Source organism: Lissotriton helveticus, chromosome 4_1, assembly GCF_964261635.1.
Source record: "Lissotriton helveticus chromosome 4_1, aLisHel1.1, whole genome shotgun sequence".
NCBI classification, from domain to species: Eukaryota; Metazoa; Chordata; class Amphibia; order Caudata; family Salamandridae; genus Lissotriton; species Lissotriton helveticus.
In genome coordinates this window covers 253,162,662-253,185,870 of record NC_136063.1, presented here as the reverse complement: position 1 = coordinate 253,185,870, position 23,209 = coordinate 253,162,662, and the positions used below count along the sequence as shown (strand labels likewise).

At 48.5% G+C, this 23,209-nt stretch overlaps 1 protein-coding gene across 4 annotated transcripts in view; it reads left to right on the top strand.

The window, feature by feature from the left end:
- PHF20L1 (PHD finger protein 20 like 1) overlaps window positions 1–23,209 on the top strand; it is an 813,558-nt gene that overhangs the window by 447,723 nt on the left and 342,626 nt on the right. For all 4 annotated transcript variants that reach the window (XM_078686744.1, XM_078686740.1, XM_078686743.1 and 1 more), the window contains one exon: window positions 14,328–14,429. In XM_078686744.1, the coding sequence (XP_078542870.1) occupies window positions 14,328–14,429 (102 nt within the window). The remainder of the gene's footprint in view (window positions 1–14,327; window positions 14,430–23,209) is intronic.

The window sequence follows — 23,209 nt, the reverse complement described above, 5'->3', positions numbered from 1 at the left end:
CCACAGTTCGTCAAATGCCTCGAGCCGAAGACCAAGACCGGCTCGAAAGACCACGTCGAGTCGAGCCAGAAGAAAGCGCCTCCAAAACAGGCGCCTAAGTCCACGCAAGGCCAAAAACATATTGGCGAACAGACAGTCAGTCGGAGAAATGACAACGCCAGCCCCAAAGAAGGTCAGTCAGTCTACAAATGCTATGGCACCAATAAAATTCGGACTTCCCCCAACTGCACGCCCCAAGGCAGTCAATCCAAAGACGGGGATCGAAACGTCCAAACAGGTGTCACTGGGGAAAAGGAGTCATTCTCTACAGGAGAACATTGTGTACCCAGAGCCCTCCTATGACGAACAGTCGAAGCTACATATCGACTCCGACACGGGCAGACTTACTATTTATCAGAGGAAGATCAGGTCAGAAAATCCTCTTCAAACATATAAAATTCCACTCAAAAAGAAAAGGGATTCTTCCACATCACCTGTCCTTTTGGAGCCTGTAAGGTACCATGGCCAGGACACCTCTGCATACTCACCCACTCACAATGATGAGGATATGGAGTATGACTACAATGAAGAATTTAATTACCCAGTGGATACGGATCAGGATGACCAGACTCAAGCCTGGACAGACCCTGTCGACCTGGGGGAGTCACAAAATATTCCTGACACTCCTTCTTACCCTGTCAAAACTTAGCCAACAGAGGATACAGCTGCGTTTAACGCATTAATAGAACGGGCAGCACACAATCATGAGGTGGAAATGCATGCTGACCCAATTGAAGAAGACTTCCTATTTGACACTTTTTCCACTTCAGAGAAATCAGTCAAAACATTGCCAATGTTGAGTTGAAAGGTGTCCTTAAACACGCAGGAGACATTTTCAAGGAAACCACAAGAGCAAGGGTTGTTAACCCCAGAATCGAAAAAAAATACAGACCGGCACCTGTGGACCCTACATATATTAAGGGACAGCTGCCATTGTACTCTTTGGTGGTATCAAATGCTCGTAAGCGTGCCAACTCACAAACCACTGGTAATGCTCCTCCTCCAGACAAGGATATTAGAAGCTTCTGGAAAAAGGGTGGCTGCTCAAGCAGCTAATATATGGAGAATTTCTAATACACAAGCGCTATTAGCCAGATATGATAGGGCTCATTATGACACACTAGAGCAACTGCTACAACATTTGCCTGATGCCTACAAGGAGGGAGCAGAAACACTAATACAAGAGGGAAAACTCATATCTAACGCATCCATTAAATGTGCGCTAGACTCAGCAGACACCGCAGCCAGGGCCATCAATACAAGTGTCATGCTCCGAAGACATGCTTGGTTACGCATCTCTGGATTCAAACCTGAGATTCAAACCACATTATTAAATCAGCCTGTGTACCCTGATTATTTATTTGGTCCTGATGTGGACACAATATTAGAACAGATTAAAAAGGACACAGAGACAGCCAAGTCTATGGGTGCCTTGCAGTCACAACAGTTCAGAGGAGGCTCCTTTCGTCGCTCCGGTAACAGAGGAGCTACACAAGGCCAGGCATCCCAGCAGACTCCATACAATAAAGGAAGCACGCAGACCACCTATAATAAAAACAATAGAGGTGGGTATCGTGGCAACAGCAACAAAGGCAGAGAATGAGGGAATAACAACACCAGATCCTCGGCCAATACTAAACAGTGACGCCTTGTCACTGCCCCCAGACCATGTAACACTGGTCGGGGGATGGTTACAACAGTTCCTGCCAGTCTGGGAAAGCATTACCACAGACAGGTGGGTGAGACAACTTATTCAGTTCGGCTATTGTCTAGAGCTAACCTCCACTCCACCCAACATACCCCCAAGACACCGTCCTATGTCCGCAGAGCACATACACTTATTGCAGCAAGAAGTCATCAGCATGCTGCAAAAAGGGGCCATAGAACTCGTACCTGTACAGCAACAGGGTACAGGGGTATACTCGCTGTACTTCTTAATCCCCAAAAAGGGCGGGTCTCTCAGGCCAATACTGGACCTCAGGCCCCTAAACCAATACATCTTATCAGAACATTTTCACATGCTCACTTTACAGCAGGTTCTACCATTGCTCAGTCAGGGAGATTTCCTCGCAACACTAGACCTGAAAGATGCATATTTCCACATACCGATACATCCAGCACACAGGAAATATCTCAGGTTTACCATACAGAATCAGCACTACCAGTTCAAGGTCCTGCCTTTCGGGGTGACAACAGCCCCCAGGGTGTTTACCAAGTGCCTAGCGACAGTAGCTGCGCACCTACTGAGGAACCATATTCACGTCTACCCCTATCTGGACGACTGGCTTATCCAAGCAAACTCAGCCCAGCAATGTGCCAGCCACATATCCCGCACTATTCACCTCCTACACAACCTTGGGTTCTCATTAAACTACCCGAAGTCTCATCTTCAACCCGCCCACGTACAACAGTACCTGGGAGCAACAATAGACACTCTGGCATCAAAGGCGCAGCCAAACTCGGCAAGAATCAACAGCATTCAATTACTGATTCAGAAATTCAGACCCCAACACTCGCTCACAGCGAGGGTGTTTATGCAGTTAATAGGCATGATGGCCTCCTGCATCTTCATAGTCCCTCACGCGAGACTACTCATGCGTCCGCTTCAGGAGTGCTTAGCACGACAGTGGAACCAGGCTCAAGGACCATTGAAAGACCTAGTGTTGGTGACCGGTCGCGCATACAACTCTCTGCATTGGTGGAACCTACAAAACCTTTGCAGGGGACGACCGTTCCAAGAGCCTGTACCACAAATAGTGCTGACAACGGACGCATCTCTCCTGGGATGGGGAGCGCATGTCCTCCATTACACAGTGCAGGGACTATGGACGACACAGCAAAAGAGGATGCACATCAACCTGCTAAAACTGATGGCAATCTTTATGGCAATGAAGGCGTTCAAAGTACATTTGTGCAACAAAGTCTTGTTGATCCGCATGGACAACATGACTGCCATGTACTACATACAGAAGCAGGGAGGGACACACTCTCCACAGTTCTCACATCTAGTGCAAAGCATGTGGAAGTGGGCCATTCAGAGGAACATATTCCTCATGGCGGAACACCTCCCAGGCAGGGACAACAAGATGGCTGATCTGCTCAGCAGACACAGCCACCCGATGCACGAGTGGGAGATACATCCCTCAGTGCTACAACCGTACTTCCAGCGGTGGGGTCACCCAGAGATAGACCTGTTCACCACAAGGGAAAACGCAAAATGCCAAAGCTTCGCCGCCAGGTTTCCACACCCGCAGTCTCAGGGCAATGCGATATGGATGAACTGGTCAGGCACATTTGCGTACTCTTTTCCACCAGCCCCGCTCATACCACTAGTGGCACGCAAACTACGACAACACTCAATGACCCTCATCTTAGTTGCTCCAACATGGGCGAGGCAACCGTGGTACACCACGTTCCTAGAACTTTCCGTGGTGCCTCATCAAAGGCTGCAATTAACACCCAGTCTTTTAACGCAGAGCCATGGAGACATTCAGCACCCAGATCCGCAACAGTTAAACCTTGCGAACTGGCTCCTGAAGTCATAGAGTTTGGTTACCTAAACTTGCCTCCCGACTGCATGAATATTATCAAGGAGGCAAGAAGACCTACGACCAGAGCATGCTATGCGGCAAAGTGGAAACGATTTGTCATCTATTGTAACAATAATGACGTAAATCCGCTAGATGCATCAACTCAAAACATCATATGTTATCTGTTACATTTACACAGATGCAATCTAGCCTACAGTTCCATACGTATACATTTAGCTGCGGTGGCAGCTTATCTTCAAAACAGGCAGCACCTTTCACTCTTCAGAGTACATGCTATTAAAGCTTTCATGGAGGGACTCAAACGAGTGATTCCTCCAAGGCACCCACCTTCACCTGTCTGGAACCTGAACGTGGTTCTAACCAGACTGATGGGACCACCTTTTGAACCTCTGCACTCGTGTGAAATACAATTCCTAACGTGGAAAGTTGCTGTTTTAGTGGCGATTGTGAGAAGTTGGCCTGATATATGATGCTCACTAGTTCTGGTGATCACCTTGTATCAGTCCAAACAACCCTTATGGTGATTGGTTGTAAGTCAACCTTATAGACCAGCTATCCTAATGGTAGCATGGACAAAGCAGTCTTAGGCTAAACTCTTTTGGCATGTGAAGCCAGCTGTTTTATCACAATATAACCCCTTGAATACCAGATGAAAGGACACCACACAGGTTGTTATGAAAATAAACAGTATATTTATTAATAACAACTCCTCTGAACTCTGAGGTCAGAGGGCTAAGCACATGACAATCTCTTACGAAAAATACGACAAGTTTCACAAAATTACAATGGTGCCTTAGAGGCACGACAAACCATATACTAAGTAAGTGGAATGTGAAGGTCGATCAAAAGAATGGAGCTGTCCAGAGGCTGGAGGTTCGCTAGGACTACGCTATCTTCACCTTAGGTAAGTAATAGGAGGCCCACGGGACGTGTGTGCAGAGTGTGAACTCACACGCAAGATGCGTAACAACGACTATGGACAGTACAGTTAAAGTTAAAGGTGAGTACGGACAATCCTGACTAGGTAGGACTAAAACGACTTTGGAACTGGACACTAGGAGAGTCAAGCTACCCTTGAGACCCGAAATGCTCTCGTTACCTCACCCACGGGCTGCGGGTGCATAGGTGCGAAGTCGTGTCGGGTTTCAGTGTTGAAGTCAATGGAGCCTGAAAGAAAAGATGCTGCAGGCGACCAGGAGGAAGATGTCCGGTGCGATCCAAGGGTGGATCGGGAAAGAAGAGGACCTGAAAGCAGAGGGGACAGTGTTCACAGTCACTAGCCAGTGACTGGAGTGGAACCAGGAAGGAAACAGATGTCGTTGTCGCGATCAGGTGAAGAGTGGACGCTTGACTCTGCAGCCACGTGGACCAGGAGGTGTCTTCGACGACCAGGATGGAGGCACGAGCTGTCCCACGCAGGCTCTCGCTGTCGGCGGTGTTGGATCCGGGATCGGCGTCAACAGGCCTTGGCAAAGGCAACCCACGCGGTGAGTGGAGAAAGCGTCTGGTGCGGACTAGGAGAGTCCGGGGTGCCCCTCTTTTGGAAGGGAGCAAGGGCCAGTCTGGAACAGCCAGACCAGCAGCAAAGATTTCAAGGTTCGTCGTCTAGGAGGCCACGAGCCAGCCGGCAAGTGACCAGACAACGCGTCGAGCAGCAAACAAGCAGAAGGGCCCCACGCAGATCTCGTGGAGGCTGGAGGGCTGATCTTCTGTGCAGGGGCTGCTCGGGGTTGGGGCTTCTCAGTCCCCAAAGCACTTGGTCGAGTTTACCTCGGGAGTTGTGCTGGAAGCGATGTGCAGGTTCGTTCAAGATGGCCGGTCCCACTTGTCTCGTCGCACCCACGGATCTCAGCTGTGCTGCAGATGTAGGTTGAGGTCGCAGAGGTCTGGGAATCCGGGTCTCGTCGGGCTCTGAAGTCTGGATCCTCGAGGGAAGACGACAAAGTGAAGCCGCTGGACGCTTGATGGTGCCTGCAGTTGCAGGGTGGACACTCCTTGCCCACAAGGGAGATTTTCTTCAGTCTTCTGTGGAGCAGAACGTCGAAGTCCAGAGTTTCTTCTTGTAGAGTAGTTCAGGATTAATCTAATTTGGAATGGGACCAGCTCCTACCTTTATCCTTCTAAAGGGGGCTGCACTACTGACTAGGTCCCTCGCCTGGGTGGGACCAGGAAGGGGGGTGGTTACACCCCCTATCCTTTGTTCGGTTTCGTGCCAGAGCTGGGGCAGGGATGCCCCAGCAATTGGTTTGAACCGGTGTATGCACAGGGCACCTTGTGTGCCCCAGGCATGTCTCATTCCTTTCAGGCCTATCCTACCCAATACACAAAATCCTGTCTGGGTTGGTGCTAGCACCTCCCAAGGCAGGAAACCCTTTGTCCAAGCCCCCCTTGCTGGAAGGACTCCCAGCAGCAGGAGGTCAGACTTGTGTCTGTGGTGGCAGCATCCATTTTGTGATGCCAAGGCTCGAGTTAACTTTAACCGGGGTTTTCAGTTACATACATGTCGTGCCCCTCTAGAAGGGTGGAATGCTACCCCCGTCGCCAGAATTGGCGATGGGGTAGTATTCCAATTCGTATGACACCTTACTCGACATGTTTTGATAATGTTATACCAGAGTTGGCATTTAACCGCGAGGTTGATAATGCACTTAAGAGTATATGGTATAGCGTTATCATGGAACAGCTATTAGGACTTGGTTTCGCAAGCTGCAGACGGGCTCAGCTCATGCCAGAGCACCATCTCACATAATTCCAAGCACTCTGCCTTCAGGATTGATAAGGCCTGCCATAGGAGTGACTGATAGGAATATATGTGTCCATTTTAGGGTTAGATATAGGTATACTATATCTACAGCAAAGGGTGATTACACCACTTTGCCCCAGCTGTCTTGCAGCCAGTTGTGTCAGTTTTGGATGGCCAGCCAGGGGTGGCATAATACATGCTTCAGCCCCTGGTAGGCCCTGGGTACACCTATGCTCTGGATACCTAAGGTATACTGTACAGGGACTGATAAGGTGACTCAGTATCCAATTAGATATGTACCTAGGCTACATGGAGTCCATTTTAACAGAGAGCAGGAAGCCTGGGGTCCTGAATAGCAGGATCCCAGGCCAACTAAGTAAAAAACCAGCAAAACACCAGGCAAAAAGTTGGGGGTAACCATAGTCAGATATCCACCTTCCTACAGCGATTACATCACTTAGAAGAGTTAGTGAGCTGCAAGCCCTAACTATTCAGCCAAATTCACGCAAATAGGGTAGTGCTACGTACAAACCCTAAATTTATGCCAAAGGTGGTATCCCAGTTTCACATCAATCAGACAATAGAACTGCCAGTGTTCTTCCCAAATCCAGATTCAGTGGCAGAAAGAGCTCTACATACACTAGACGTTATATAGACAGGACAAAACATTTCAGAAAAACTAAGCAACTGTTTGTTGCCTTTTCACCACAGCACAAAGGCAACCCCATTTCCAAATCAGGTGTAGCCAGATGGATTGTTAAGTGCATACAGATTTGTTATCAGAAAGCTAAACGCACATTAACAGTTCCCCCAAGAACGCATTCAACACGCAAGTTAGGGGCATCCATGGCTTTCCTAGGAAACATTCCTCTAGAAGAAATATGTAGAGCAGCCACATGGTCTACCATACATACATTTACCAAACACTACTGTGTAGATGTACACTCCAAGCAGCAAGCAGCTGTAGGACAAGCTGTTCTCAAAACTCTTTTTCAGACTGCTGCAGCTGGCACGGGCAACCATCGCTAAGGGGAGACTGCTATCCATTCTATGCACAGATATGAATTCAGCAGCCCACATGCCTCGAACGGAATATGCTACTTACCAGTATGCATCTTTTCTTGGCATGTAGGGCTGCTGACATTCATATCGCCCGCCCTCCTCCCCGGTGCCTGTCGCAGCTGTAGCACTGAGAATTAATCTCTAGCATGGACATCACTTACTGTATCATACTCCATCTCTGCCACAATGGCGAAAAACAATCTGAGGATGGAGAGGATGCCCATGCGCACTGTAGTCCAAGGGAGGAGCCACCTATCTCGTGATACTTCGAAGACTCTTCCAGGACAACAATGTGCAATCATCCGGACCCAACACTAGGCGGCGATCTATGCACAGATATGAATGTCAGCAGCCCTACATGCCAAGAACAGATCCATACTGGTAAGTAGCATATTCCTTCTGGTAGATACAGTATCTGCCTGTGGATTCCTCCCTGACCCACCCGCCTCCCCGTTGTCCGCTCTGCTATACCTGAGTTTGTGTATTTATATTTGTATGTATTGGGTTTTTAATACCTTTGCTACGCACTATGTGTGCAGTTTTGATTTGTATGTACTATGTACACTGTATATATGTATATTTGCTGTCATTGGTCCGTCCGGGTGCCTCGAAGGCATGGAAAAAAGGGCGGAACTGACGTCATCACGCTGACGTGGGTCTAATAAGGAGTCGGTGACGTCAGGCGGAGTCGCGCGCGATGCCGTGCTCCTATGACGTTGTCCACGCTGGCGTGCTACAAAGAATTTTCCGAACGTTGCTGACGCAAGGGGGATATTCACAAGGTGAGGAATCCACAGGCAGATACTGTATCTACCAGAAAAAGCGTTACCGAAGGTAAGTAACTTGTTCTTTGGGCACCTTTGTTAAATGACCTTACAGGCGCCTGGAAAAATCTAGACATTTCTAACTGCCAACCACCACAAGAAACAGAAGCTGGCTTATTCAATTGTTTTCCCTAATGGAAAAGTTAAATGCACTAATTTGAAGGATACGTCTAACCTCAGATTCCTCACCTTCAGAATGTCCCAAGGCACCACACTTGATGTGGAAGATTTAAACAGAATTGCCCCTGCGCACCAGTAAGTGACACTGTGCGGCTCCGTGTTGACTGTAATGCTCCCCGGAAGAGACTATGGAGCCACATATACACTTTACGGTTGACATCAGTTTCTTTCGGTGGATCCAGAGCTTGCTCTTCACTTTTTCCTTGCCAGTAGATGTGGTTTTATTTCTGCAACAACTACTTTTCCAGTGTTAAAGGGAACTATGTCCCTCTGCCCACAAAACAGAGTTTAAGCCTTGTTGAGACGGTTGTAAACAAATGTCTGTGGCAGGTATGCCTCCTGTATTTGGGTTTGGGTCACGACTCAGTCCTGTGAGAAATGTGCTGTATGGCCGATGGCCATTTAGGAATGTGAAGCTGTACATCGATGACCACCAAAAGAAGTCACTTAAGTCCAAATTGCCCTCGATGTAGAGAGCACAAACCTGTTTCTCTCTCTTGGCGCCATTCACATAACAGGTCTTTAGGTAAGTCGAAGCAGTAGCACCGGAAGGACGAGCAAGATTTTGACCAAGTCCAGCCACTTTCAGCATGAGAAGTTGCGAGGAATATAGGCTGCCTTTCAATCTCTATTTATCCCCCCATGAGAAGCCAAATCCACAGCTATTCCCAATATACCCCAGGCCATCGGCAGCATCCCACAATATTGAGGCCTTTAAAGAAACCACGCTGCACATCTGTGGCACTCTTCCAGCTCCGTCTGACATGGCCTTTGGTTCTCAGTGATTCATGAAGGCCTCCAGTGTGGTTAGCACTGGCAGTTCTGTCCTTTGAGCTGTCTGTGCCTTCTGAACCCATTAGAGGTTCTGCTCTGGCTTTCAATCTTTCGCTGATATCATATGATCCCATTGCCATTCACACAGGCCCAACCCTGCCAGAGCTGGAGTAAGACCCTGTTACTATAGTGCTCCTTCTTTACCAACACCGTACCGACACAACCGGTCCCAGTTCAGTCTGACTCAGACAGAACAATTAGTCTACCTAGGAATCTCACACCAGCGCTCAAACAACTTTTTGGTTCTGACTCTGATCGAGTCAACCAACTTTTGATGATGAAAAGGGAGTTGATGAGGACCATTTCCCACTTTATGATAACCTGTACATTGACTAACAGGAGGCCAGTAAGTTGGACACTACTCTGGACACTAGATTGTGTTATACCTCTGGGCCTTCAAGGTAAGAGAGAATCTTCTTTGTTGTGGTGATGACATGGGTAGCAGCTTTACTAGTCTTACAGAAGGCAACTATGGAAGTCAAACTAATGTCTTAACTGAAGCTTTACATTCTTACCAAATGTCCTATAAGCTTTTACCTCCATTTTATAAAGCCCTAACTGACACTCTTATAGCCACTTAGTGTAAGCCATTGTGCCTGTCTTCCATTGATCAGGTAGATTTCCAGGCATATGATCGATGCCAGATGACTTCATTTTTAGTTATTTATGCAGCACCCTACACCAGAAACTTTGGTGGGTCAGGCTTGTACCACTACGGTGAACCCCAACTAAGTCCCTTCAACTCCCCCACACAGAGTAAATATAATCAAGGCATTCAGGGGGCAACTGTTTGCTCGGCCTGCCTAGCCCTTTGATCAGTCAATGCCAGTTATTTGCTTGGGAAATGTTCCCATGCTCTGTGGGACATGGTTGACGAGATCTTACCAGCAGTCCCCGAAGAATATTTGCTCAAACCATCCAACATCGTCAGGATCATCAGGATGATTCAAAATACATCATTTGGTCTGGGCTGGACACTACCTGCGGCTTGGGCAGAGCAGTTGGCACCATCGTGGTGGTTCAGCGGCATGCATAAATAAGATCCACAGGCATTTTATGTGACTTTCAAGCCTCTTTAATGAACTTGCCATTCAATGGATCTCGCCTGTTTAGTGAGAAGGCTAGCTCAGCATTGGAATACTTTAAAGAGAACTGGGCTACAGGGCGTTCCTTGGGCCTTTCCACCCTTGTCAAACAGTACCCTCAACAGTTTTCTCTTTCAAGGCTACTCAAAAGGGTTGGCATACCAGTAACACCAAGGCTTACCACCAGCAATAGGCACCCCAAGGTGTGTCAGGGATCAAGCAGACAGTGCCCAGTCCATTAGTGGTAGCACACTTCAGAGTCTCCCTTCCCAGTGCACCAGCCTCCTAACCCCTTTAGTTTGTTCTTAGTGCCACACAACTAGACTGTAGGCAGGATCAGACGTTTCCTCCAAGGGTGGCAAAGGATAACATCCAGAAGGTGGATCATTTTAGACCTGACACTCCCCTCAACCACATCAGAGCTTCTTTCAAAGGAGCACTTTGTCAATTTTGCACTAAAAAGTTCAGGCTCTTTTGACCAAAGAAGCCACAGAGAGGGTTCCAGTACAGTAAATTGGGACTAGATGTTACGCCAGCTATTTGTTGAAAGTTGTGACTGCTATCCACATTGGGGATATATCACTTTCCCAGCATTCTTTGCTCTGCCCTCCCCTTGAAAGAGCAGTAGAGACTCCATTGACTGGATTCTAAAGGACCTTTAAGTTTTTAAATTCAAAGCACCAAAGAGCATTGGGTGTCTGAGCTCTTTATGGGTTCTCTGGGGCAAAGAAAGGCAGGGCAAAAAATGGCTTTGTCAAAGTGGATAGTCGTTTGCTTTAAGATCTGCTATGCACTAGCCAAAGAGCAGCCTCCATTGATATTTGGGGCCCAATGCACCAGATTCCAGGCTGCTGTCACTGTGGTGGCATGCTGAGTGCCTATCCTTGACAACTGTTAGGCTTCGACATTAGCATTGATTCACATGTTCTCAAAGCACAATTCCTTGATAGCCCAGTCCACCGGGATGGTCATTTGCCCGTTTGGGCTTGCAAGACCTTTTGATATGAGCCATTCCACATGCTCACCACCATGGGGCTGTACTTCTTTGGTATGTATTCTGAAGGTTAGCAATCTGCGGATAGAAGTATCAGTCAGAAGAACAAGAGATTTACCTTCAGTAAAGCTCTTTTTGAAGGATACTTTATCTAACTGCATATGACTCCCTACCATTCCGCCTCATCATTCTGGGGAATATTCTCTTTTTCCATCTAAAAAAGGTCCAATTTAGAGATCTGCACACTGCTAACTGTGATTATTGTTGGGCTCCGAGTCAAGGCGATGCGAGAATCAAGAAAGAAACTGAAATAGGTGTGAGAAGCTGGGTTTCTGTTGCAGTAACCCCCCACTTTTTGCCAGAACTACTTATGCACTTTGACTTGATGTGCCTTGGGTCCCTCCCAATCAGGTTCCCAGGGCCTGTGTTCTTTCCTCAAAACTGTATCAAAGCCAATTGGCACCCTGGCTACAGGTCAATCCCTGGTAAATGGTACCCCAAGTACCCAGGGCAATGTGACTAGGGAAGGCCTCTAAAGGGTGCAGCACTTATTGTGCCATCCTTAGAGGCCCTGTACCTTTACACTCACAGACTGCCTTTGCAGGCTGCTTGTTTTGGTGTAGAACAAAGTGAAGAGTCAACATGACACACATCCCTGTGTGCCATGCCTACAACCCACTGCCCTAGCATAGATTAGCCTCCCTCTCTAGCTGGTGAACTATACCGGTGATGAGGGTACAGGTGCATGAGCCCTGTACCCCTACAGTGTCTAAGCCCATTCTTGGACATTGTAAGTGCAGTGCTGCCATTAAGAGTATATGGTGCTGTGAGGTTGTCATTACGACCTCCACAGCACCATAATGGTTACAGTGAAAACTGAGAAGTTAAACCCACTCTGATGCCAGTATGGGTTTTAATGAAAATGCACTCAGAGGGCATCTTAAGATGCCCCCTGAAAAACGACTACCCTCCTGTGGGTTTCCTGACTGGTGCACACCAGCCTGCCACCACAAGACATGTTTCTGCACCGCTGGGGTGGGAGCCTTCGCTCCCTGAGCAAAGAAACAAACCCTTTCCTGGGTGAAAGTGTCACACCTCCCCCAGGCCAGGAAGAGCCATCTGTGGCAGGGAAGTTTCAAAGGCCTTGCAGCCTTAGTAATGCGACCCCCAGCCTCCCCTCCTATTAGGAGAAGAGCAGGACCCCATCCTGTCTCCTCTCCATTTCGGTGGGAAGACAGGTGGGAAAAATTTGCCAGCACAGAAGGTGTGTCCACCTCTGCCAACCCCACCCCTCAGGTGGGGAAGGCGAGGTGAAGCCCACTCTTCAGTGCTCACTATCTTGCACATGGCAGGCAGTCCCCAATCAATCCCACGCATGGGGTGAGCACACCAAAGGTGTAGCCACCCTAAGGTCAGTAGCCCATTGGCTGCTGACCCCGAGACCCCTAAAACGGCCCCTAAATACAGTGTTTATGGGGCAGCCCTGTACCAAGAAGGCAGATTCCCGCAACCTAAGAAGAAAAAGGACGAAAGAACACCCACAACCCAGTGGCCTGCTCGTAAGCAGCCACCAACTGGAGGTCCCCTATCCCTTTTTGGATAACATTGGGCCTCAGCACTCTGCACCCAGCCGCCCCAGTGCATCCCTGGCCCTGAGGGAACCCTTATCTGAAAGAAACAGGTTAGTATTAGATTCCTTACCTTAGAATATCCCCAGGCGTCAGTCTGGATCCGGAAACTTTTGCGTAGCAGTACCCATGCGCGTCGGTAGGCGTCGTCTGCAGGCGTCCCCTGCGGCTCCGCGTCCGTCGTTGGCGTCGTGCGCCGTGATGACGTCGCTGGAGTATATAGACGCCGCCTCCGCGCGCTGACGTCAGTTCTTCTTTTTTCCACACCAGTTAGCGCAGATCCGAAGAGCAGTACTCCGAATTACTTACCTGGTAACCTTTAACTTGATTTCTCTCCATAGGAACCTATTGACTGTTTTTCTCTGAAAAATGTTTGAAGTGTGGAGCGGAGTTGTATGGAAACCTGAACAATAACAATTGTGCAAAACTGGAAATGTCCCAGTTTGATATCTAGACATATCACACTGAGTTGAAAACTTAATCTAAAAAGTAAATCAAAAGTAATCTGTTCATTAATTTCAATACCTTGACTTATCTGTATTTCAAGCAACTGCATTTGAACTTGCATTCACTTGTAAACACTGCATAATATATTGCAAAACATTTATTTCACTTACCTGTGCCAGGCTTGGCTTGGTTCTAGGAATAATCGTGTACAACAAATGCTTAACACTACCCTCTGATAAATCCTTACTGCTCGCCCACACTACCACGAATAGAGAGTAAGGTGCTATCTACTTTTACCTCTGCTGACCTTTGGGGATCCACTTGACTCTGTGCTCACTACACCTCATTTTGGTATAGTATATACAGAGCCAGCTTCCACAATCCGCGCACAGGGGTGGCACATATATGCAGCTCCATATTTACATCTAGGGCTGAACAAAGGCACTGTGCAGCCAACCGGCGCCACCTGTGGGGACAGTGCTATTTAAATCCAGATCCAGTCTGGCACCTGCAGGTATGCTAAACCTGATTAATAAGACGTTAGAAAGAGTATCCTCCAGCAAGAGCGCTACCATAGGTAAGTTGTTCTTTTGGCTTAGTGTGTGTCTGTTTCTTAAACTTTATTTACCTACTCTTTCCCCCAATCAATCCTCTGATATAAAAAGTACTCTGTTGATAAATGTTGGTAGTGTAGTCTGCAGCAGCATGCTTGATTCAAGCTTGACTTAGTGCAGTCTTTAACCCTATCAGCTGTTCTACTTGAACCATATTTTTTTTACAACTTACGTGAACCCAAAGGATACATCACATGTTGTAACATTATCATGTATTCCATATGAGATTTTAAAAGCTTGAATGCAGAACAAGAATTAGAAAAAATCAGACTGGAAGTATGACATGCGAATTGAGGATTGTATTTTTAATTTTATTTGTTACTTAGGAAGGAAGAAAGACAAAGAACGGAAAGAAAAAAAGGATAAAGATCACATAAAATCAAAGCAGAAAAAGAAAAAGAAGAAGAAAAAGAAATCAAAACTACATGGTAAGTGTGGTGAAATTAAATGAGAACTGTGTAAACTTGTTGGACTTGTAGATAACTTAACTTTTTTTTCACCCAAGGGAGAAACATGCATAAAATAGCCTTTTAGTGAAAACTTATTTATTTGCATCTTGTTTGAATGTGCATTCTGTGCGGATCCTGTCATCTCTTGGCTCAGTTGGAAAAGTTAGATTTCTTTTTTTTTTTTTCTTTGCTTTCACAATTTGAAGGTATTGACCATGACTGGGTCAGCGATTGGATTTCTTGGGTTATAAATGCTCCACAATATCCCAGTCCCTGTGTCAGCAACATTATTAAGTGAGCAAAAGGTTTATTTTGCATTGTAGGATCTTCATTAATGGAGAAAGATTTTACAGTAATTGCACACTGCTTGCGGGAACCCCAAAACAGTGATATCCAATGTATCACGTTGTAATTGGGTGGGATGTTCAGCATGGCGAAATGTAGCAGATCACTCCAAAAAAGCCTACCTAGGTGAATTTCCAGATTTTTGTTTATATAGCAATAACTTTAAAAAAAATATTTTCCAAAACTACATTGCAGCACCTACAAACACAGCCTGCTGCCTAACGGGTCTTAAAAATAATGGAATGGGCATCTTGATTGCTTTAAGAGGTAAAATAGCGTTCTGCCCATTTTCAAGTCCAGGGACTACCATGTTGCATAATAACTTGTACGGGTGGTTGCTTCAGAGTCCTTTCCGTCTTTCTGCTTGTGTAAATGGGATCTTGAACTGTTTTGGGCTAAGTACATGCCTTTTTTTGTCAGAAAAATCTTCTCAGAATTGCAGTACTGTTACTTCACTCAAGAACTTTTAGTGCTAAGAAGCACTTCTTGTGGAATGGAAAAAGCTGCAATAGACCCATACAAGACATGTGTGGTCAGTCTCAAGCTTAACATTCTGTACAGGAATGAATTTTGCCAAATTATATTGAAAAGACCTTTAAAAGATTAAAAACATCAGACTGTGAGGGAAACCTAAAGACCTGAACTAAAGAGAAGAAGAAAAGTGACAAGGCCTCCAGGGAAGTCTCAACTTCTATTGTTGCCTTCCTCTACTAAGGAGATCTTGATTGAGATAATCACAAAGGACAGGATAAAACAGTCATCAACATTCTCGTTTGACGTCGAAGGCACCGTTGAGGTAGGAGTTACTATCTCGTTCAGTGGCACGTCATCACTGTTAATTGCTAGTAGGCAAGTCTATGACATCAAAGCTTTCAAGACCGCTCTCGATGACTCATTCGCCATCAGGTCCTGTCAATGTCAAGATATTTGATGTTAAGACATCACTCACTGTCATGGCATCAGTTGTTGTCACAGCGCTGCTCATACCAGGGATCGACTTCCATATTTTCCATGCTGTGCCATTTCTCTTGACCAGAATCCTAAGAGTTTGAGACTTTCACCATCAGCAACTCTTTTTCTGGGTGACTTAAACCTCAGACCTCAGTTTTTTATAGTTCTGGTAGAAGCCCCTTTTCAAGATGATCTGCAAGCTCTTGATTTGCCACCACCATCTCCATTGAGGTCTGCACAAATGCAAGCATACGTCTAGGTCATCTAACGTAATCTAAAAGGAAGAGACCCTTGTCACTTCGATACTTTCCTTTAGAAGGATCTGTGCAAGAGTATGTTTTGCCATCTTGACACTTGTATTTTGATCAACCTTCACCAAAGCGTATGCCTTCTGCGACACAATCTTCATCAGTGTCCTCCCATTTTGATGTTGGCCCATCATCTACCTATGCTCTCACATCTCTTTTTTTTTAAATTTTTTTATTCTTGCGGGTGAGTAGTGCGCTATACAAGTATCAATTTATGCACACAAAATAAATCCTAAAACACATACAAAAAATACACTGGGTTCCATCTCAAAGCACAGTACCAAGAAAAACGCCCTCCTGATCAATTCAAGTACATCAAATAATAGTAACATATGGATTCAGGGATCTACCGACAATGCCGGATCTTCCGTTGCCTCCGGGGGGGTGCATATATCGCCCCTATACAGATTCCAGGGCCCCCAAATTTTACCCCATTTCTTGAGCCTCCCTCTGGCCACATACACTGCCCGCTCTCTGAACATACACCAGTCCAAGTCTCCCAGCCATTTTCCGATCGTAGGCGGCTGAGTCGACCCCCACATTTGAGCGATATTACGCTTAGCAACCCCGCAAGCCAACGTGGCCCACACCTTTCCATGGGGATAGAGGTCAGTAGGCTCCCAAATATTCAGGAGACACCGCCGCGCCTCCAACTCACTCCCCACACCTCCCTCACCTTGGTGTGAACAGCGGACCAGTACTCCCGAATGAGAGCACAGTCCCATAGCATATGGAAAAACTTACCAATCTCGCCACATCCTCTCTTGCACACACCGCTCTCAGCCAAACCCATTCGCACCATTCGTGGGCCAGTCACATAACTGCGATGGAGGAACTTTAGTTGAACCAGCCGGAGTCTCATTTGAGTTGCAACGACCCTAGGGGAGGCTATGCCCTCTCTCCAGTCTTCATCATCTAGGAGCAATCCATCAGCAGTCCAATGGTCTCTGAGAACCGTGAGGAGATCCTCGGTATAGTTAACCAGTTTTTTATAAATCAGGGAGATCGTTTTTGTTGGAAGATGACCATCCAACACTCAATCCTCCAACGGGGACACCTCCGGGAGCGTCGCTTCCCGGGGAACACCGGCCAGCACCGCGTGCCTAATCTGGAGGTAGTGAAACCTCTCGTTCCCATGCAGTTGATACCGTTCCTGCAACGTTTCAAATGGGAGGATTCCATCCTTACCCCAGAGATCACCTACTCGGGAAATCCCGATGAGGTCCCATTTATCAAAACCCTTAGACTTCCATAAGCTTCCCAAGCGTTCGGAATTCCAGAGGGGTGTGGCCAACGTAATCTTCCCTTCCCACTGAAGGGAGCGATTGACCTCATGCCAGACCTGTACAGCAACCGCCGTTGGCCCCACCAAGGGAAAACGCCCACGCCTAGCATACAGTGCCCTAGTAAACTCCCCCCGGGAACTTGACCGCGGTCCATAGCATAGCCAGGATCCAGCGGCGAACCGTAGATGGCATGATTAACCGCCGCCAGCTGTGACACCCAGTAATACTTGCGGATATTGGGCAGACCGATCCTCCCCGTCGTACCACGGCAGCGTCAATTTCGCAAATGCAATGCGGGCCTACCATCCCAAAGAAGCTGTCTCTGGAGAGACTCAACCTCCCTGAAATACGACGAGGGAACCGGATCCATTGAGTTCTGAAGTGCGTACAGAAAACGAGGCAGAGCCATCATCTTAAACAGGACTGCTCGGCCGAGAAGGGAGAGAGGAAGCGATTTCCATCGAGACGCATCGCGTCAGAGCCAGACCAGGGGCGGCAACAAGTTATTGGAATATCTACTCTGGGGATCCAAGGATATAAAGACGCCAAGATATTTGCCCCTCCCCAAGGCAAAGTCAGCCAATCGGTGGTTATTGACGACTACTCGAGCCAATGGACCAGAATATAAAAGTCGGACCCAGGATACGGACTCCGGGCCAAAACCCTTCTTCTCCAGGACAGCAAAATGATAGGGCCATTCCACTCTGTCCAACGCCATAGTGGCATCCAGAGATAGTAAAACAGTCTGCTCGTGAATATGAGCTGCCCCTCCCAGGACCCCATGCAGCCTGCATAGATTGAGAGCCGTATTCCGGCGAGGCATAAAACCTGACTGGTCAGGATGAACCAGCGCCGTGATGACCTTTACAAGTCGGGTCGCCAATAATTTTGCCAAGACTTTTGGCTCAGCATTTAACAATGAGATCGGCCGATAAGAAGAATACTCCGTCGTCGGCTTGCCTTCCTTGTGCAGGACTATATTCGCCACTCGTTGATCGTATGGGAGCTGACCCCTCTCCCTACTCTCCACAAACATACCTCTGACGAAGGGAGCCAACTTATTTGCATTTACTTTATAGAGTTCAACGGGGAGCCCATTAGGACCGGATGCCTTACCAGAACGAACCCCTCTAATAGCCTGCGCCACTTCGTTGTCTGTGAGGGGAGAGTCAAGAAACTCCCTGTCCTCCTCCGAGAGAGCGGGCATCGGAATGTCCCGAATCATGTCTGCGTTTTCGGACTCCGAATAGTTACATTCGGCCGCATACACCTGCCTATAGTAGGTAGCAAACGCATCCACAATCTCCTGTGGACTCGTGATTCTAACCGAACCAGTGGGCTGCAGCACCGGAACCAACCGCAACACCATGTCCCCTTTCTCCAACCAAGCAATCAGCTTCCCGGCCTTGTCCCCGTGCTCATACACCCTACTCTGGGTATCTGCCAGCTATCTCGGGCCAGATTCCGATACTCATCCCTGAGGAGACGCAGGCGATGCAGTCCCTCCAGGGTGGAGGCAAGCGACTCTCCCGTTCCAGTACAAGCAACTCTGATTCCACCCTATCAATCGCAGCGCACCCCTCCTTTTTCTTCCCAGAAATATACGAGAGTAGTTCTCCTCTCAGGACAGTTTTATACGCTTCCCTTAGGGAGCATTTGGAGTCCACTGATTCTACGTCCTCTTGAAAATATCTATCGGCCACACGCACTATCTCCTTCTTAGCTGCTGGGTCTCGGAACCGCCAAGCACTAATAGGAGCGACCCGCGACCCTGGCCACATCACGCCCGCCAAGGTCTAGGCTGATCCAAACAGGTGAATGATCCGAGACCCCTATAGCCAAGTGTCGCACCTCCCGAATACACGCAGCATGAGCCGCAGGCACCAGTACATAATCTATTCTGGAGAGGGATTTGTGCGCCGCCGAGACATGAGTGTATTGAGAATCACCGGGGTTTTTAAGCCTCCATCCCTCAATCAGTCCAACAGTTTCCACAAAATCAGCCAACCACTTCCGGGACGACAACTCACGAGCCGGACACCTATCAACCTGCCCATCCATAACTGCATTAAAATCGCCACCAACAATCAACAACCCGACAGGCAACGTCAAAAAACTCTTTCACAGATCCTGAAAGGTATCCGCCTGAAGGGCCAGAGGAACATAAACAGACAAACGGGTTACAGTACTCCCCTACCACAGTCCCGAAATGCCGACATATCTACTACCCCTATTATCGGTCCAGGTGGACTGTATGGCCAAAGGGAAGGTGTTCTTAACCAAAATCCCGACCCCTCTCGACCCAGTTGTAAAGCCAGCGTGCGCAACCAATTTATATCCCCCCCCTGTGGAGAGCCATGCACCGCCTTCCCATAAGAGGGGTTTCCTGCAATAACAACACCTCTGGGGAGTACCTCCTAATCAACTGGCCCACCATACCCCTCTTGATCTTATACCCCCAACCCATTCACATTCCAACTCAAGGCGGAGACCCCAACCACCCCTTTAACGGAGGACATCACCATTCCAAGAAAAAACAAAATAGCGTGATAACTCCCAGCGTGAAAAAAACCCACATACAATAATACAAAAACAAACCCCGAACACCCCCCACCACCCCCCCTCCCTGCACCCCTGCTTACAGCTTACGCTCATCCCCAACTCGCAGTGTGCCTGTCACCCCCAACTAACCTACGCTAGCCTAAGATTAACTAAAGGTAGTAAACGGAGGAGGACCCACTTACAGGCCCGCCGCACCCTCCCACCCCCAAACCACACAGCCCCCCCTGTAAAAACAATTTGAACGAGGAAAGCAAACTATACTATGCTAAACAGGGGATTCAAATATTTGCTCCTGTGAACCCAAAAGCTACTTAAGAGTCATAGCAAGTCCCCACGGCCACACCTTTACACACTCATTGTTCTTCCGCCTCCACCGCGTTACCTGTCCCGGACTCCGGCCCATGGGAGCTGTCCAGCCAGTCTGCCGCCACCTCAGGATTGTCAAAAAACCAAGTCCTACCATTCAGTTCCACTCGTAGACGGGCCGGATACAGCATTGCATATTTCACACCCTTGTCCCTCAGTCTCCTCTTGACCAACAAGAAGCCCTGCCGTTGTTTCTGTACCAGCTGGGTGAAGTCCGGAAAGAAGAGGAGGGATGCGTTCTCGAACGCCAACGGGCCCGAGGTACGAGCCGCCTGAAGAATAACATCCCGGTCTCGGAAGTTAAGAACTCTGGCTATCATGGGACGGGGGTTCACCCCAGGTCTGGGCCTCCCACCCGGGACCCTGTGTGCCCGCTCAATTGTAAAGAAGTTGCTCAGGCCCTTAGGCTTCAAGTACTTGAGGACGAGATTCTCCACGAACAAATCTGGCGTAGGGCCCTCTGACTTCTCCGGCACACCTAAAATGCGGATGTTATTGCGTCGTTCCCGCCCTTCATATTCATAGAGCTTTCCGGTCAGTAAGATCCCTTGACTTCTGAAGATCCCACACCTCCTGCTGCAACGTGTTGACATCGTCGATAAGACTTGTGGCCTTCACCTCCAGAGATTTGACTTTCTCGCTGGTTTTTATGAGGTCTGCCCGCAAAAGTCCCATTTTAATGGTGACAGTATCTAATTTGCCGTCCATTGTCTCCATTTTCTGACCCAGGGACGTCTGCACTCCCGTGATCGCGGCCATAAGATCCGCCATAGTAGGCTCTGCAGTCCCAGGGATATCCTCCGGACCCCCCGCAGGCCCCTTCTTGGTCTCACCCGGCGATCACTTGGGGAAAGTATAGCGATCCAGTTTATTAGATTGGATTTGCCTGGCTCCTCTCGACGACTTGGCCCCCGGTTTATCTGAGTCCACTCTCGCCACCATCACACCACTCGATAAGCAGCCCACCGCTGCGCCTCCACCTCCAGACAGACAGCGCCTCAGCGGTATCCGAATCAGGATGGGCCCAGGGTCACCACTGTCGTTACCGTCCAGTCCTCACCTTTAGACCACTCCTGAACACCCCCCGGGCCTCGCAAGTCCAGACAGCAATCTCACACACTGCCTCTCAATATGACCCGCGGCGAGATCCACCACCGCAACGGCCAAGGCCCGGGAGGAAGCGGCTCCAGCCCGGCCCGAGTACAGTAATACTGAGCCCCCGACAGGGTCCTTCTGTGCAGTGCCTCAACAGGTGCGGCGCTAGTCAGCCGCTGATCCCACCAGGGACCCGCGGCAAAGTCAGACCGGCCTCCGACCAGACCAGACCCGCCACAGTGCCGCTGTTGTTGCACTCTAGTGCGGGCAGGGCGTCACGCGGGTTCCGGTCTCTGAGAGAAGCAGGCCGCAAACTTCACGGCGGCTCACGGGGGGTGGGGGGGGGGGCGGTCTCAGCCGAATGCCGAGATTTCACACCCCGGCACCGGAGCGGTTCCCCCACCCGAAGGTGAGGCAGGAACACAGGATAAGCAACAGGATGTAGGTATCAGGAGCGGAGGGCCAGCGGAGCCGGTCCCTAAGCGGCCATCTTGGTCGCTGGTGCGGCTCCTCCCATGATGCTCTCACATCTTTAACAGTGTCTTCCTCTCGAAGTTCACCTGTGGACGATATAGACACATTCCATGGTGTTCTGGGTCTGATAGAGCCTCAGATTCCTAATCTCAGAACAATCCACAGGTGTCGGACTGGATCCGGAAAGTTTTTGTGAACAATACCCCTGCACACCGGTACGTGGCAGTGTTTGGCTCCACGTGACATCATCCTTACAGGAAGTGACATGCACTATGCCTAGAGAGGTGCCACCCCAGCATGCTGACATCAGTGTCTTTTTGCGACTTTGCACATCAGGAACCTGGAGCCACGAAGAACACTGACCACTGGTTTGTAAGACTAGGGCCCTGAGAAGGCAGGAGCCCTGCACCTAAAAATGTGTTCACAGAGGATGGGTGGGTCAGAAAGGAATATGCAGCTAGATAGTTTCTACCAGATAAGGTGTTACCAAAGGCAAAGAACTTGTTCATCTGTTCCAGCTGCATATCCCTTACCTTAGAATAGATGTCCAAGCCGTACCTCCCCAAAGGCGGGTCTGCAAACCTGATTTAGACTAGAGTCTGCAGGACCGAATGGGCAAAGTACCCATTCCGCGGACCTGACTGTCCAAGCAATAGTGTTTGGTGAACGTGTGCAATGAAGCCCACGTTGCCACCAGACAGATGTCTAGGACCATGATGCCGTGTACCAACGCAGTGATTGCAGCCTTAGCTCTAGTAAAAAGAGAACGCCAGCCCTTTGCAGGTTGATTTTTGGCTAGTGCATAACAGATCCTAATTCAGAGCACGATCCGACGGGGAAATGGTTCAATTCTGCACGGCATTCCCATTCTTGGCTCCGACATAGCCCACAAAGAGTTGATCATCCAACCAGAACAGTCATGTGCAGTCAAGGTAGAACGACAATGATCTTTCTGGGTCCAGACGGCGGAGTCTCTCCTCTTCAGAGGGATGAGGCCGAGCATAAAAGGTAGGCATTGACCCCTGAGACTAGGTCCTAGAGCCCTTGATAGTTTGCTTTGGTTACTGCTTCTGAGCCTTCTCAGTGCCAAGAACCTACCTCTGCTCTGTAAAAGCTTTGATCCAAGTGCTCAGTGCCTTGACTCAATGCCACGCCTTCTTCGATCTTGAGGCAGCGAACCTACATCTTTGGTGTTGAGGTGCTTGACTTCAGGCAACGGAAATTTTACATCCACCAAGCCTCTGGTAAGATTCTGGTGTCTTCCACATCAGGAGGCAGACACTACACTTCTCAAGGTACAGACTCACCTTTGAGGAGTCTCTTTCAGAGGCGCTCCAAAGTTACTCTATTCCCAAGAATAGTATGCAGCAGA